The 14488-nt window shown below is 36.8% G+C and overlaps 1 protein-coding gene across 4 annotated transcripts in view; it reads left to right on the forward strand.

The window, feature by feature from the left end:
• Positions 1–463: 463 nt before the first annotated feature.
• LOC148030003 (uncharacterized) overlaps positions 464–14488 on the forward strand; it is a 118677-nt gene continuing 104652 nt past the window's right edge. For 2 of the 4 annotated variants that reach the window (XM_087687188.1, XM_087687191.1), the window contains exon 1: positions 466–1217. In XM_087687188.1, coding sequence (XP_087543314.1) covers positions 478–1217 — 740 coding nt within the window. In that variant the 5' untranslated portion in view covers positions 466–477. Of the gene's footprint in view, positions 1218–14488 lie in introns of all 4 variants that reach the window. The other 2 variants (XM_087687190.1, XM_087687189.1) reach the window with 2 other exon arrangements.

Here is a 14488-nt window from a genome sequence, read left to right on the forward strand (position 1 = left end):
GAATGAGGTGAGGCTTATGGTGCAATCTTTATCCAATATGGTTATGAAAAGCAAGCCTTCACAAGCCAAGTCTAGTTTTTTCCAAGTTTCAAGCATGACCTTGGTCTTCTTGGTTTGATGAATGTGGGAAATTGGGAATTACCTTGCCTTGGGTATACAAACATATATATTTTGAAGCATCCAAAGCCGTGCTACCGAAGGAAGAAAGGTCTCGAAAATCAGAAAAAGATAGGAAGGTGTGCTTTTCCGGAATCCGCATAGTCCTAAGTGGTAGACTGGTAGTGAACCTGCAATCAGTTGCACGTGAAGATGCCATGGGGACGTGCGAATTCAAAAACCAGTTTCATCGAGCCCTGGCACTGACCCGTGGGAACAGTCTCGTTATTCCTCCTGTCTCTTTCCCATTATTGCCACCCATCACGTGTTTCTCCTCCAGCTCTTTCCCATTGCATCCTGCACAGCACTTCATATCATCGCATGTACAGGCCGGCCTCTCATCCTCTTTCCTTCCCATTTCTCCTCTCTCTCCTTCCTTTCGGGAGAGAAAAAGAAAAGAAAACCAGCCTTTGCTTCCGGCTATCGAGGATTTTGCCTGCTGCCGGCAGGTCCATCAATTGCCCCCATCTGGTAGTCACTGGTAGGGTGTCTCAAAAGGCCATGGCCACGCTACGCAAGAATCGTAATCCTCCATCACCAGCCCTGGCCCTACCTGGGAATGCAGAGGAACAGCGTCAGGAGCGGCCTGTCAAGATTACAGACACGGTGGAGCCCTTTGACGCTACGGCCGAGGCCGACAACAAGTTAGATGACAAGGAGGACGATACAGAATCAGATACTGCTGCAACAGAAGACGATGCCGTAGAGCACGGATGCCCTATCAGGGCCAACAATATGAAGCTGGAAGCTGTAGATATGGATATGGCTGCCGTGCAAGCAGTGGCGCCGGAAGCAGTTAAGGGGAAGGGGAAAGAACAGTGTCATGATATGGAGGGCGAGAATGCGGCGCTTGAAGCTACAGAAAGGGCGGCAATGAAGGCACATCGACGCAAGATACAGATCAGGAGGATCGAGAGCACGAGCAACCGGCAGGTTACGTTTTCCAAGAGACGGAACGGGCTGCTGAAGAAAGCACACGAGCTGTCAGTCCTGTGCGATGCGGACATCCTGCTCACTGTCTTCTCCAGCACCGGAAAGCTCGTTCAATTTGCGAGCTCCAGGTTGGACCTCTCGCTCTCTCTCTCTCTCTCTCTCACACACACACAGCACAATCTCTCTCTCTCTCTCCTGCATTTCCGTGATCTGGCTGCTGTTTTCTTGCAAAAAATGCATTTCTTTCATTGCAAGCTGCATCACTGAAATATATGGAAATTTGTCCTGTGAACTACGGCTATCGCAACAGAAATGCTCGAGCTCTATGGTTTCATTAAAAACGACGTTTCTCCCTGCTCTCATTGACACAGAAATGCGTACAATAAGGATGTATACCGCTTGTCTCTAGCTTCAAAATCTTGAACACTGGCGTAGCTCACTAGGATTAGGTCAGATTCGAGTGCCACAACTGGTTGGTGATTCCGGAGAAGTCACCCGTCCACTGTCATCATAGCATAATTAAGATATAATATTGCTTCACAAGATATCACGAACGGTGGGACTTTCCTGTGGCTTGTAATCGTACAATTACAGGCACATTTCGAGCCAGCCAGGCCACACGAAGGTGAATCTGACTGGCCTCAGTCGGCGTGGTCAAGTCATCCTCTGTGTGGTCGTGTAACTGGCACTTACGGCCGTTGATCCCACGACTCGTCGGCTGGGTAAACTGGAGTAGGTCTAAAACTCTCCCAACTTGACCCCATGTGGAGACATGGCGATCAAGTTGGTGTTCGCTGCTTTCTGGATCAGCCAACTGCAGGAGGAGGTGTTTGTCGTTCGTGTCAGTCTCAGTCTTTAGCTGTTCACAAATACCTGTGCGCAAGGTACAACCTTGGATGCTTGAAATGGCACTTATGGAGTAGCAAAGGCGATGGCTACGAAGAACAATTGTAGAGCATGGTGATTGGAAAATGAATTTTTAGAAATCTGGAGGGCACAGAGAGAGAGAGAGAGAGAGAGAGAGAGAGAGAGAGAGAGAGCCTACTCAGTTCTGTTGGACAGAAATTAACTGCGCCTACCAAGAGGTTTAGTCTATTAACTGCGCCTGAAGCTACTCTTACTGTGTATCACGATTCACCAACATTGTACTGAAGCTCCTTCACCAACGTGATCTTACAAGGTATGCCCTCGATTCAACACCAGTAATACTTTGGAAGGGTGCAATATTGTTCATGTACTTCTCCCTCCCTCTCTCTCTCTCTCTCTCTCTCATGTGGTGGTTTCGAATCTAGATCAGACAACCATCTATATTTCTCTCGATTGCTCCCGTCTCTCTCTCTCTCTTTCTCTCGATGCTCACTGCTTAAAGCATTTTCAATTTGATATCAAATCATGAATGACTGCTTCCCCTGTACTGGAATGTGGGATACCCCTAAACTAGGGATCTTGGGATTCTTTCTACTACTCACACAACTCTCTTCTTAGTTCATTCCTCTTCTCTTTCTCAAAGCGTAGCACATAACCATGAATCATAACTATGATTCCGATTTGATGAATTGAGTTGATATCGAGTAGGTATGAAGGAAGGAGGAGGACATGGTTCATGCAAGTGAAATGCATTGGCGAAACCTAGCTTGAATGTGGCCGTAGTTGGCTCCTGGCCAGCAGTCGCAATTGTGTGTGCGCACACAGATATTATGTCATAAGTTGTGATTAAAGCCACACATTAGTTGCATCGGTAGATATGTCATAAGTTGTGATTAAAGCCATACATTAGTTGCATCGGTAGGTGCATCTCTAGCAGTGCACAAAAAGAGAAATATCAGAATGAAGAGAAGCTTGGCCTGCATGGAGTGACATGCAAAGGCAATTGTCAACACAAGGCCAAAAATAAAGTAGCGCCTGCTTGATGATGTGAGGTGAAACAGGTCCTAGCCATATGTGTAAGACCTGGACCGGAAAGGACCGTGCAAAAACAACAAATCTGGCAAGTTGGCAACTACTTAGAGTTTATAATCTACCTCATAAGACTGGGGAAACGTGTAACTCTACGTTCACAGCTCAACGTTTGGCAATACGAAGGTTTCAAGAAACGAATGCTGCTTTGAATTTAAGTACCAATAAATAGCTGCACGTGTATGGCCATTGATTATAGTTTTCTTAGTGCTTATCTAGGGGTGTCACCCAAGATCATAATGTCAGCGCTGGCATTAAGGAAGTTGAGATTGATATATCGAGGGAAATTTTTTTGCTTGATATATATAAGAAATCACAACCCTAGCCTGGGTTTCCATCAAGAGTACTCATGTTACAGCCCAAATATACTTTGGTAGGGGATAATACTCACTTTTGTCTTTTAAAGCTAGGCATACCTTTATTTAAAAGATCTAACGTTTTTCACCTTCTATAGATAAGAAAAGCCAAAAACTACCTCCTACTTCCAGTGAATCATTTTGGATTGTCTCGAAGGTGCACGAGTGCACATGAGCATTGATCTTGTGGAACTTTTTCTTGGCTTGTTGTTTCTTGGTAAAAATTAGCTCTTCTAATATTAACCATGTAACCAGCATGTCAATTAAATGATAGTTTAATAGGAACACAAGAAACTTTAGACACCTTCCCATATAGCAAACAAAGAGAAATTTTCTAGATACTTATCAAAATATCTAGAAAAACTTTCAACTAGTAAAAGTGGAATATTTTACAAGATAGTGATATAGTAAAATATTCCTACATAGGAATTTCAAAAATGTTTAGTTGTTGATATAGTAAAATTTTACTATACAAGAAAACTAGTGAGAACGAGTGATATAGTATAATTTATCTATATAGAAAAACTAGTTACAATCATGCATATAGTGAAAAATTATTCCTATATAGTAAAAAGTTCAAATCAAAATAATTGAAAGAATTAAAGGATATTGTCTTTATTAATAAAGAGATCAATCTAGGATACAAATATCCTTAATACTCAAAGGTCTATTGTGACTTTTTGTGACAATAATTTTCTCTCTACAAAGTAACCAATCGGCAGTAGACTTTCTCATGGCTGGCAATGTTTGTTCATTGCAAGCTCTTAAAAATCTAGGGTCCCTCTTGATAAGATTATATGTAGACTTTAATGATGTATATAGCTCATCAATGGCTTGAATGTCCAAATATTTCAAGGGGATTGTTTCTTGGTCTTCCTCTTTGAAGGTATTAACAACCTGCATTAAAAGAAGACAATATAAATTAGTATGCTACTACATCATAAGTTAATTAGCTACTTCATAATTTTAATATATAATAACATAGAGTTACCGATGAAGTTCCTGAAGATAATTTTACATTAGGAGAATCCACTTTTTTTTATGGATCAATATGGTTGAGAATTTATAGTGCAAACAAATAATTAAACTTAAAAAAATGAAATCATATCATATTACTTTTAAAAAATGCAAAGAAGTACCTTAGATTGTTTCTTCTTTTTCCCCTTACTATCCTTTTAGTGTTGCTTACTTTACTTCATTTTCTCGCTCATCTTGTCATAAAAAGTTTGTAATTAGATATAATTCATTAATTGCGCTATTAAAATAAATGACTGAGGGATGGCTAAGTATACATTTCGTACACAAACACTTTTCCGTGCAATTTCAATCTCCTCGAGATCTTCAAATGTATATTGAGGAATAGAGTGTTCACTACTATGTGAACTCTACAATACAAGAAAAATAAAATTCAAAAATAAAATATATTTTCATATATAAATACCTAAAATCAAAAATATTATATAAACAAAATACTGATACATTTGGGATTCCTTGTAGAAGCTCCATAAAAGTATGATTAGAGTTCAAATAGTCCTGAAACATAGGTTAAGTATTAGAGGAAATAAAATGAAAAAAAACTGTAAATCAAATTATGGCAACCATTTCATCATCTTTTTTATGTTTGTTGGAAGTAGAGACTAAATCAAGGGGTGGGCCATCATTTTGTGATTCCAACGAATACAAGTAAGAAAATTAAAGTTTGTATTCAAAATTTATAATTTCAAATATCAAACTATATTAATATGTAAATGGTGTACATACATGCACTGTGCTATTCTCTGAAAATATACATTAATCTTCCACCATAAGTTGTGGATAGTATTCTTCACCATTTGTATCCTAAAATTTTAGTTAAAGTGTACATAATGAAAGGTAAATATATTTAAGCAACTTAAATATAAATGGTTATAATAAATAATAATAATGATGATTACATTAAAAGATAACATGATGAGATGAAAATTTATAAATCTTACCAATTTTCCTTGCATATCTTCTTGCTCAAAGCTATGATTCTCCTCTTTTAAAAAAAACATAATTATGTCCATTAGTGCTAATTCCATCTATATATAATCTACACTGAGATTTTTTTTGATAATTAATAACTTACCAAAGATATATCCATAGAAGATGATCTTTTCCTATTGAGTTGCTTTCTAAGATTTTGAGCAACATAAAGATTGTACAGATATCCTTCATCCTTCTTCTAAAGGTAAGTAGCACGAGGAAACTCAAGGGGTAAACTTTGATCATAGTTTTGATCTATGATCTCTAGAATTATTTGTTTGTCATCTCTATTATCATAAAGCCGCAGATCCTTGCCAAACTCATGGTTCTTGACCCAATTGTATACTTTTCTGTGATTGGCACAATATCTAACATTTTGCGTATCTCTATAGCACTTCAGTAAAAATGGTTTCCCAAACTCATCTTTGTCTTCTTGACTAATCTTTTTAGGTGGTCTAAAAATTTGGTCATACGTAGGAGTCTTCATCAAAGACACATCTCTTAATTGTATATTATTTATTTTCTTCTGAGGTGCTAATTGGACTCTTTTACTTTGTATTGAAATTGATTTACCCATGCTCAGTATTTGCTCAGAACTATCATTCTTTGATTTAAATTTCTCGATTTTTTTTGCAAAGTGATAATGGTATGCATAATTTAATCTAGAGTTTGTTGACTTAGGGAGACCATGAGACAAGCTAAAATTAAATTGAAAAAAATTGTGTCAATATTCAACCAATAAAAAATCATTTCATTCTTTATAAAAGGATACAACAAAATCTCTCTCTCTCTCTCTCTTGTTTTCTTTTAATCAATGAGTTTTTAAGTTTTAAAGAAAAATAACATGTAGTAATATAAAATACAATTATACAAACCATAACTTGGGAAGGCTATGAGATGATCTAAAATAAAAGTTAAAATTTTATACGTCAGTATTAATCAAACAAGAAATGATATCTATATGTTATGATTCATAAAATAAGAAATCACCTCATCTTTTATAAAAGGATACAACAACTCTCTCTCTCTATCTCTCTCTCTCTCTCTCTCTCTCTCATGTCCACAACCTACACATGATGAGGCACAATATGAGCTATAACTACAAAATACTATCCTAGTGTACAAACCACCATAGATAAAACATAATAATATGTACAATAGAGTGGTGATCAAACAATTATATTCACAATGACCAATGCTATCGGCACCCATTTGGATGTCAAAGAATGTAAGACGCACAGACTCTCTAAAACAATCAAGATACTTTATGTGATCTCCATACTACTGGAACATCTAAAGAATCTCCAATCGATGATATTACTATCCTTCTCTTTGTAACTCCAAATGTTTGACAGTACCATGGTACACAAGTTTAAATCCCTCCATATATCTTCATCAATATTAATCCTCCATATACATCTACTACGATCACACTTCAACACTAACAATTTGCAACTTTTCTTTTCATAATTTACCTTTCTTATCATTGCATGCATGTACTCTCCATCCATTTCATCGTTATGTTTTCTTGCCAACACAATATTATGTTTTTCTAACCAAGGAGTTATGCAACCGATTGCTCTTATTTGTAATAATCTTGTTTTTTGAAAATTAGATATTTTACCTCATATGCAATAAGTCTATTATCTAAATGTAGAGAAATAAACTTATGTAATAATGAACTCAATGGTCTTATGCAATCCCAAGTAAATGGGAGTTGTTGAGTTTGTAGCACACTCATTCCCATGATGGGATCTGCAAGTAAGCGCTCCATTTTCTTTTACATTTATGCATTTCTTGTAATACTCCCCACTAAAAAAGATATGATACTCTCTATCCCATTGAATGGAAAAAAAAGTTGTGAGCCTTACTTTCCAATGACCTACACTTTCTAATGTGCTATGAAAAGTGTTTGTTTTTACCACTACGTCATCTTCGATTTTGTATGTTTCTCCGCTATAAAGAATTATTCTATATATGGTAACTAAATGTCTTACTAGTGAACTCTCTTCAATACGAAGAAATTGCATAATATATTTTTGTTATTCTTCTGAAAGAGGCCTACGATTTTTTTTTTGTGTGATTAAAATGCACACTTCACGTATCATTGTGTGACAAGGATATTTCAAATTATCTCTTTCAAAAAATTTCCATATCTTCTTTGCCTTCTTGATTGATGAAACCTCTACAATTTCATTCTCATGAAATGAATAAGAGCAAGGTGTCTGGTAATTAGTGAAAGCCTAACCATCAGGTAAGACAAGCGAAGGGTGTACGTGGATAAGTATTCTTTCATCTGGTAAAAGCCCATCTACTTCCATTTTTAATAACTTAAATATCAAAGTAAAAAAGATCCTCTTATAATAATTTACATAAGAGATTTCGTTAAAACAATTATTGGTCTTCACTCCTATATATAATACTACCATTTGCTCAAAGTCACAACACCAGTAGACATCATGTGAGCCATGTCTTAATATGCCATCTAATAGTTCTCCATTTCCTGCAACATGTTCTAAGGGAGAAGAAGTAGCACCAAAGGCTTCTTCCTTTTGAACTCTCCAAACAGAAAACAAACTATGTACAACACCTAAACTTTCTTTTGACCAACCAATACTACGACTATAATTATAGAAGGCATGTGCAATATCAATAAGCAACAAACCTAAATTAGTGATTGTATTTGGTATCTCATCAACTATAGTTAAAACATATAGTAAGCACTATTGGATGAACTTTTGGTTCTCTTCAGCCTTAAAGCTTTTGTAGAACTTGGATTGCGAGGCTATCGTCCATGACGAATCGAGGGAGAAGGAAGCTTAGCAGACTTCTCACAACAAAAATCTATTACCTTTTTCTTTTCATTGGACATGGCTCTCATGAGCGCTCGTATATATTTTTAAAATATATTTAGAGATAACATATGTGTCACATTATACACCAAGTCTATTAACAAGTTGAAATCATACAAATCATATAGTTTCCATAGAATAGACTCTCTAAATAACCCTACGACCTTTAGTTTTCCTTCCTTTTCAAAGCCCTCTTTGAAAATTTTAAGGCATCAATCATTTCACCTATGGACCATTGGGGTGGAGGATATCTTGCTTGATATCGACTACCATCATATAGATAGCATCCTTGGAATGAGGGACTACTAGTATCTAGAGTTGCTTGGGCTTTGTCTCTACGACAAAAGAATTGGCCGCCATCTTTGAAGGCTCCTATTTTACATTGTGTGGGATGATCACACGTGACTATCATCAATATCAATCTAACAATAGAAAAGCTTGATTGTCCTATTGGATTATCAAAAATCTTCCCTACAGGGTAGTTATATGATACTTGTATACCGCTTATGTAAAGATCTTGCAGCTTGCTAATAAGAGGTTTTAAAAAAGTTTAAAACAGAGCAACTAAAAGGTATGAACAAAACAGGAAGAATGCCTAACATAATAAGCTTAGAGCAACTAAAAGGTATGAACAAAACAGGAAGAATGCCTAACATAATAAGCTTAGAGCAACTAAAAGGTATGAACAAAACAGGAAGAATGCCTAACATAAAGCCCTTTCCACCATTAAGGACCTTGATTTCGACCACACCACAATCCTTTTGTGTGGTGCGAGAGGCTTGGAAGCCATCCCAATATAACAGAAGTGCCAAGTTTTGAGGATCATCTCTTTAGATTTTCTTTTTGCATTTGTTGAAATATCGACATTGCTTACAAACAAAAAGGTACTCTTGTGTCTCATGATAAAAACCTTGCTCTAGAACTATTGAAAAACAAGACCTTGGAAAAGTTGTATATGCTTTCCCACATGTAGGGTTGTTGCATACAACAACCATCTCATACTCAGCATCAGGATTCCATTAAAATCTTGATGCTCGTGACACTTTGTTCCATCCCAAAACTCATTTATGAATTCTGGTTGTGTACTTGCAACACTTTGTTCCATCCCAAAACCTAGTTATGGAAGAGTGGTTCCCATCACCAACTATACTAGTGATACTGATTATTCTTCTAATGTCAATGTGGCCACAATTGATATGAGTACCTGTGGATCATTATTATCTGCTCAATCAGAAAGCAATCCTACATTGGGGCTCACCAAGTTTAGAATTGTCAAGAATGTGAAAAATAAAAGATTTTCCAGAATATACACTTAGGCTGCCTACTCTAAAAACAATTTTCTCTCCTCCTACTACACTTTCTCTAAAAATCGTAGGCAAGTTTCCTACTTTGAGGTTTTCTGCTCTGAACATCTACTCATCATCACACTCAGGCTGCCTCTTCTAAAAATACTTGTATGTTGTCCTACTACACCTACTTTGAAAATAGTAGAAAGGCTATCTGCTCTGAACTACTCTGAGGATTTCTTTTCTTTTTATGCTCTACTCATTCAAATCTATCTTAAACATAAGTACTAGGCTACACCTCCTCCTATTATTAAGATACTTGCTCTAGTGCCAATTGGAGCTCTATTGTCTCCACTGTTGCATGATTCAAGTTGAAGTACCTTCTCCTAATCCAATCACTATGGGAAAAAATATGAATTAGAAACCCATTGGTATAGCAACCCATGAGAATGCCACATCTTAAGATTTCATACCTACCAACTAAGTTTTAGCAGATTCACAAGTGAGGCTTGTTGGATCACAAATAAGGAGTATGATTCTTGTGATAAGATGGAGCTCAAAAATCAAGACATTATATGTACCACACATAGCTTGATCATGATTGTCTTATGTAGGAAAGGCTCTAATAACATAACAAGGATAATATCCCAAAACCACATGGCTTGATAATGGTCATCTTATGCAAGGAAGATATCATGTATGACTAGGATTATGTCCTTGCATGACGAAGATTATGGTCATCATTTTAGTTCAGAGTTTTTTATTTCTAAAAGAATTTCCAACTAAAATCAATGAGCTTGAAGATGAAAATCAATGGAAGTCATGTGCACTTGCACCAGTTACCTTTGATAAGTAGTAGTCTAGAAAGCACCTCTCTAGTAAGTAGCACTACTTTAAGATAAGAACCCAAATCAATTTCAAACTACCTACTCTGAAAACACTAGGCAAGCTGCCTACTTTGAACTACTATGATACCTAGGTCTGCATCTAGTAAGTTATAGATAGGTTGATCAATGCCATTCAATATTTCTCTTGTTTTAGTACATTTTAGTAGTTTGTTTTTTTGCCTTCAAGCCAATTGAAAGCTTTGTTTAGGCCCTAGATTTTGTGTAAAACATCTAGCCGCTTTGGAACATTGCCAATCAGAGTGTTTCTCAAATTGGTAAGATAGAATATATGCATTGGAATGACTTCAAATAATTGGTTGGTATTTAGGTACATGATCACCACCACAATACACTCCCAAGTTGAGTCTAATATGCTTCTTAACATGAGATTCTAGGGCATAACTGCTACTTAAGATAGATGGCTATTGAAACCTAAAACAACTTACTTGTACTAAGCTACTCAAGAGGATTACCACACAACCTACTTGTACCAAGCTTTTAAAGAGGATATGTTGAGGAGTGTACTAGATAGCCTTCATGAACCAAGCTTAGAGGACTACGCCAGGGGACTATGTTCAAAGGACTATGTGGTGAACAATGCATTACATGAATTTATGCAATGGGGGTAAGTCTCCTCCTAGTGATCTAGAATTGTACAAATGCTTTAGTCATTTACTAGAATTTCTTCAAACTATTTTGATAGTCAAAGATATATATAATTGCATGTTAGGCTTTAGATTTGCAAGCATAATCACTTCATTAAGGGCGCCATTAAATTTTTTGGTTGTTATCTTTAAGGTAACACACAAATTTAGGTGTGTTTGCCTATAGGTGGTCTAGATCAACTCAAGGTGGCATTGACCATCCCTCTCTCATTGTTGGCCATTACCCAATGTGGGAAACAAGAGTCCTACTTCACTTCTAGTTTCTTATATGATAATCTAGGCTATGGATCTTCAGACTTCATTAATCTCATTGGATTCATGATGCCAAAATTAGGCCTTTCCTGCGCATGCAATTGGTCATTGTTGCATGTTACTTGACTCACAACATACAGAATGTACAAGATAATCAAATAAAGAAGGTCTAATTCTAGAAATCTTGAAATCATCAAAACTCTTTAGAATGAAGCAACTACAAATCTAGATAATAGGGAAAGGTAAAAGATATAACTTTGATGTAGAAATCCAAAGCATAGAATCAAACATCACTTACAATCTCTAATGAAATACACTTGATCTTTTAGGAGTGCTACAAAAACTTGAAACCAATGTTTCCGAATTGCCCTCATGCTATAGCTTTCAGAGAAACAAATGTTTCATAATTGCTCTCATGTTGTGGCTTACAATTCTTTGATGCAATACGAATGATTGATTACTTGTTGATAATCGGAGTATTGCCACCAAAAGTGTCCTTCAAAGCTTGATAACAAAACTTGTATTGAGCAACTGATGACTACAACACAAGCATGCATCCCACGCAATTGTGGGGTCTGGTGAACAAAGATGAGATTGTGTGCATGCGAGAGGATAGACTTGGTCATGCGCGGGAGAATGGATGATGAGATTGTGTGAATGTGAGAAGCTGGGACCTAGTCATGCGTGGGAGAATGGACCTTTCTTGAATCTATTTTCTTGAATCTTGGAGGAATGTTTAGCTCCCATTTAAGAAAACCGCTAATTTTATTTGCATCTTTCTTTTTCTTCTCTTACATTGCCCAAGGTTTATTGACCTTTTACATGTGTCTTACTACCTATGCCCAATGGGCATCCTAAGTACCTAATCCCTTGCCCCAATTTTGCTACTTAGAAGTCTAGCTCCCTTAGCAACTTGGTGTTTCATTCAGTCCTAGGTAAATAAACTTGATTTTTCTCACATTAGTCACAATCGTAGATAGCTCTAGAAAACTTTCATACACTTTCACTAAATACATCTACTAGTTACTTCTCTACTTACACAATATTGGTTAGTTATTGTTGGTCAATAATTGGGAGACCAAGTGTTTTCTTCATGGTATAGGTAGCCCCTTTCTTACTCCATGTTGCACCTTCAAATCCAAATTCCTAAGGAAAGGATTGGTGATTATGGTGGCAAAGAGTAATGGGGCAATGGGACACCCTTTCACATCGACCTCTTTACCTTAAATGGACCTAAGCAAAGACCATTTACAAATACATTCTAAAGAGATTGAAACATCCCTATAGAAATTCCACGATTCCTCCTCCATAATCTATCTTTTGCTTCATCAATTTATAAAATTAATTGCTCGAAGCACCAACCCCATAAGATACCATTTCCCATAGACTAAATTTTGGAAACTTCACCTTTATGTTTTTGCAAATCCTCCATGTAATGCTCCACTTCTTTGAGAAATTGATAAAACATCCCATTACTAGAACACTTAGCAAGAGTCATAATAATATACTCCCTACATTGCTAACTACTAACATGCAACCCTCTTTGAAGTCTATCCTGATCTTTGCCATACATGTTGGTAATCTCAATGATGAAAGCTATGGATTTCATCTAGTTCTACACATTGGATTAGCCATTGGATTGTTGGTTTGTTTCCAAGCATCCTTCAACTATATTAGGTTGAATCCTTCCCTTTCCGGAAAGGAGCTATTGAAAGAGAGGGGCTTCCATTTCTTTCTCCTACTAAACACATCCTTCTTGGATGGACTTCCTAGGCACCTCACATTCCAAGAGATCATAGTGAGCCAGTTAATTAACATTATATCTTTGTTTGAACCTCCATAATCCAAAATAGCAAAATAGCCTTGTCAACAAAACATTTGCAAGAATCTTTTAAAGGGAAGGTTTTTATTTCTTACCTTCATTAGACTTCAAAGAATTTGGTGGTTGAATTTATTTGTTTCCATCCTGCTTTAGCTTCGACATCTCTAGGACTGATAAATAGGTCCCTCCTTCTGAGGCTTGTTTTCTTCCTTGAATTTACCCTTCTCAACCTATACCTTTTTCTTTTTGATTCTTTTGAAGTTCTTCCTTATCTCCACTATTTTCTCCTTGGGTTCTTCTTACCTCAATTCCTTTTTGGGCATTCCTTTGCAAAGCACCCATCTTCTTGATATCAACCAACAACTCAATTCCATTAGGATCAAAAATCTAGAGCATCTCAAGGATCTTCTTCCTCTTATCCCAAAGTACGAGAGGCCACTTGCTCCACTAGTTGATATTATTGTAAAAACATAGAGCACTCTACTAGCACTTCTACTAGCACATTAACTTCTCCATCTAGCAAAGTAGGAAGTCCATGAAAACTAGCCCATATTGGGCATTCAATTTGCAAGACCTTCTCAAGAATAAAATCAGCATGCTATGGAAGCATGTAAACAAGGATAACTTTAATCCAAACAACTGAACCCAAAACCCAATCTCTTTTTGCTTTAGATAAAAATCAAGACCTTAAAGAAACCCCATGGCAAGAAAAACAATGTGGTCATCACTTTGATCCAGAGGTGAGCCGAAACAATCTATCAAACTCATCCTCAAGGGGGACCTTCCCTTAAAATGCATGTACATGTTGCAAAGAGAATACTTAGCATTGCTTTGCTGAATGCATGGCAACAAGGATACCACTCATGCACATAGCAGTTGTTCCCCAAATTCTATTGTGACTCTCTTTTAATTCTCATTGAAATATTTTTTGTCACCCCACATCTTCTTCTCTAACTTTTCCATATTCATGCTAGCAATGACAATGTTAGCATAATCCATCTCCATCCCTTTGCCTTGCTTCTATTGCTTTATGTTTGTGCTATGTGTTCCATCATCTCTTACTCCTTGTTCACCCTCGTGAATATGCTACATGCATGAAAGGGGGAGCATATGCCACATGTTGGTAGGAAATATTGCTTTTTTAATAAACTTAATACAGCTACCCTAATCAATAGACTATGTGCCATGACTGTCTATTGAGAGCTCCCCTCTTCAAGTTTCCACATACTCAAGAGGTTCTATGTCTTTCATTCAAGGAAAAGGTTATTACAATTTGAACTGTTTCTATTTTCCTAATGGATGGATATGCTCCTTAA

Source organism: Lygodium microphyllum, chromosome 10 (genome assembly GCF_053477565.2).
Source record: "Lygodium microphyllum isolate KBCC chromosome 10, Lygodium_microphyllum_v1.1.10, whole genome shotgun sequence".
NCBI lineage: Eukaryota > Viridiplantae > Streptophyta > Polypodiopsida > Schizaeales > Lygodiaceae > Lygodium > Lygodium microphyllum.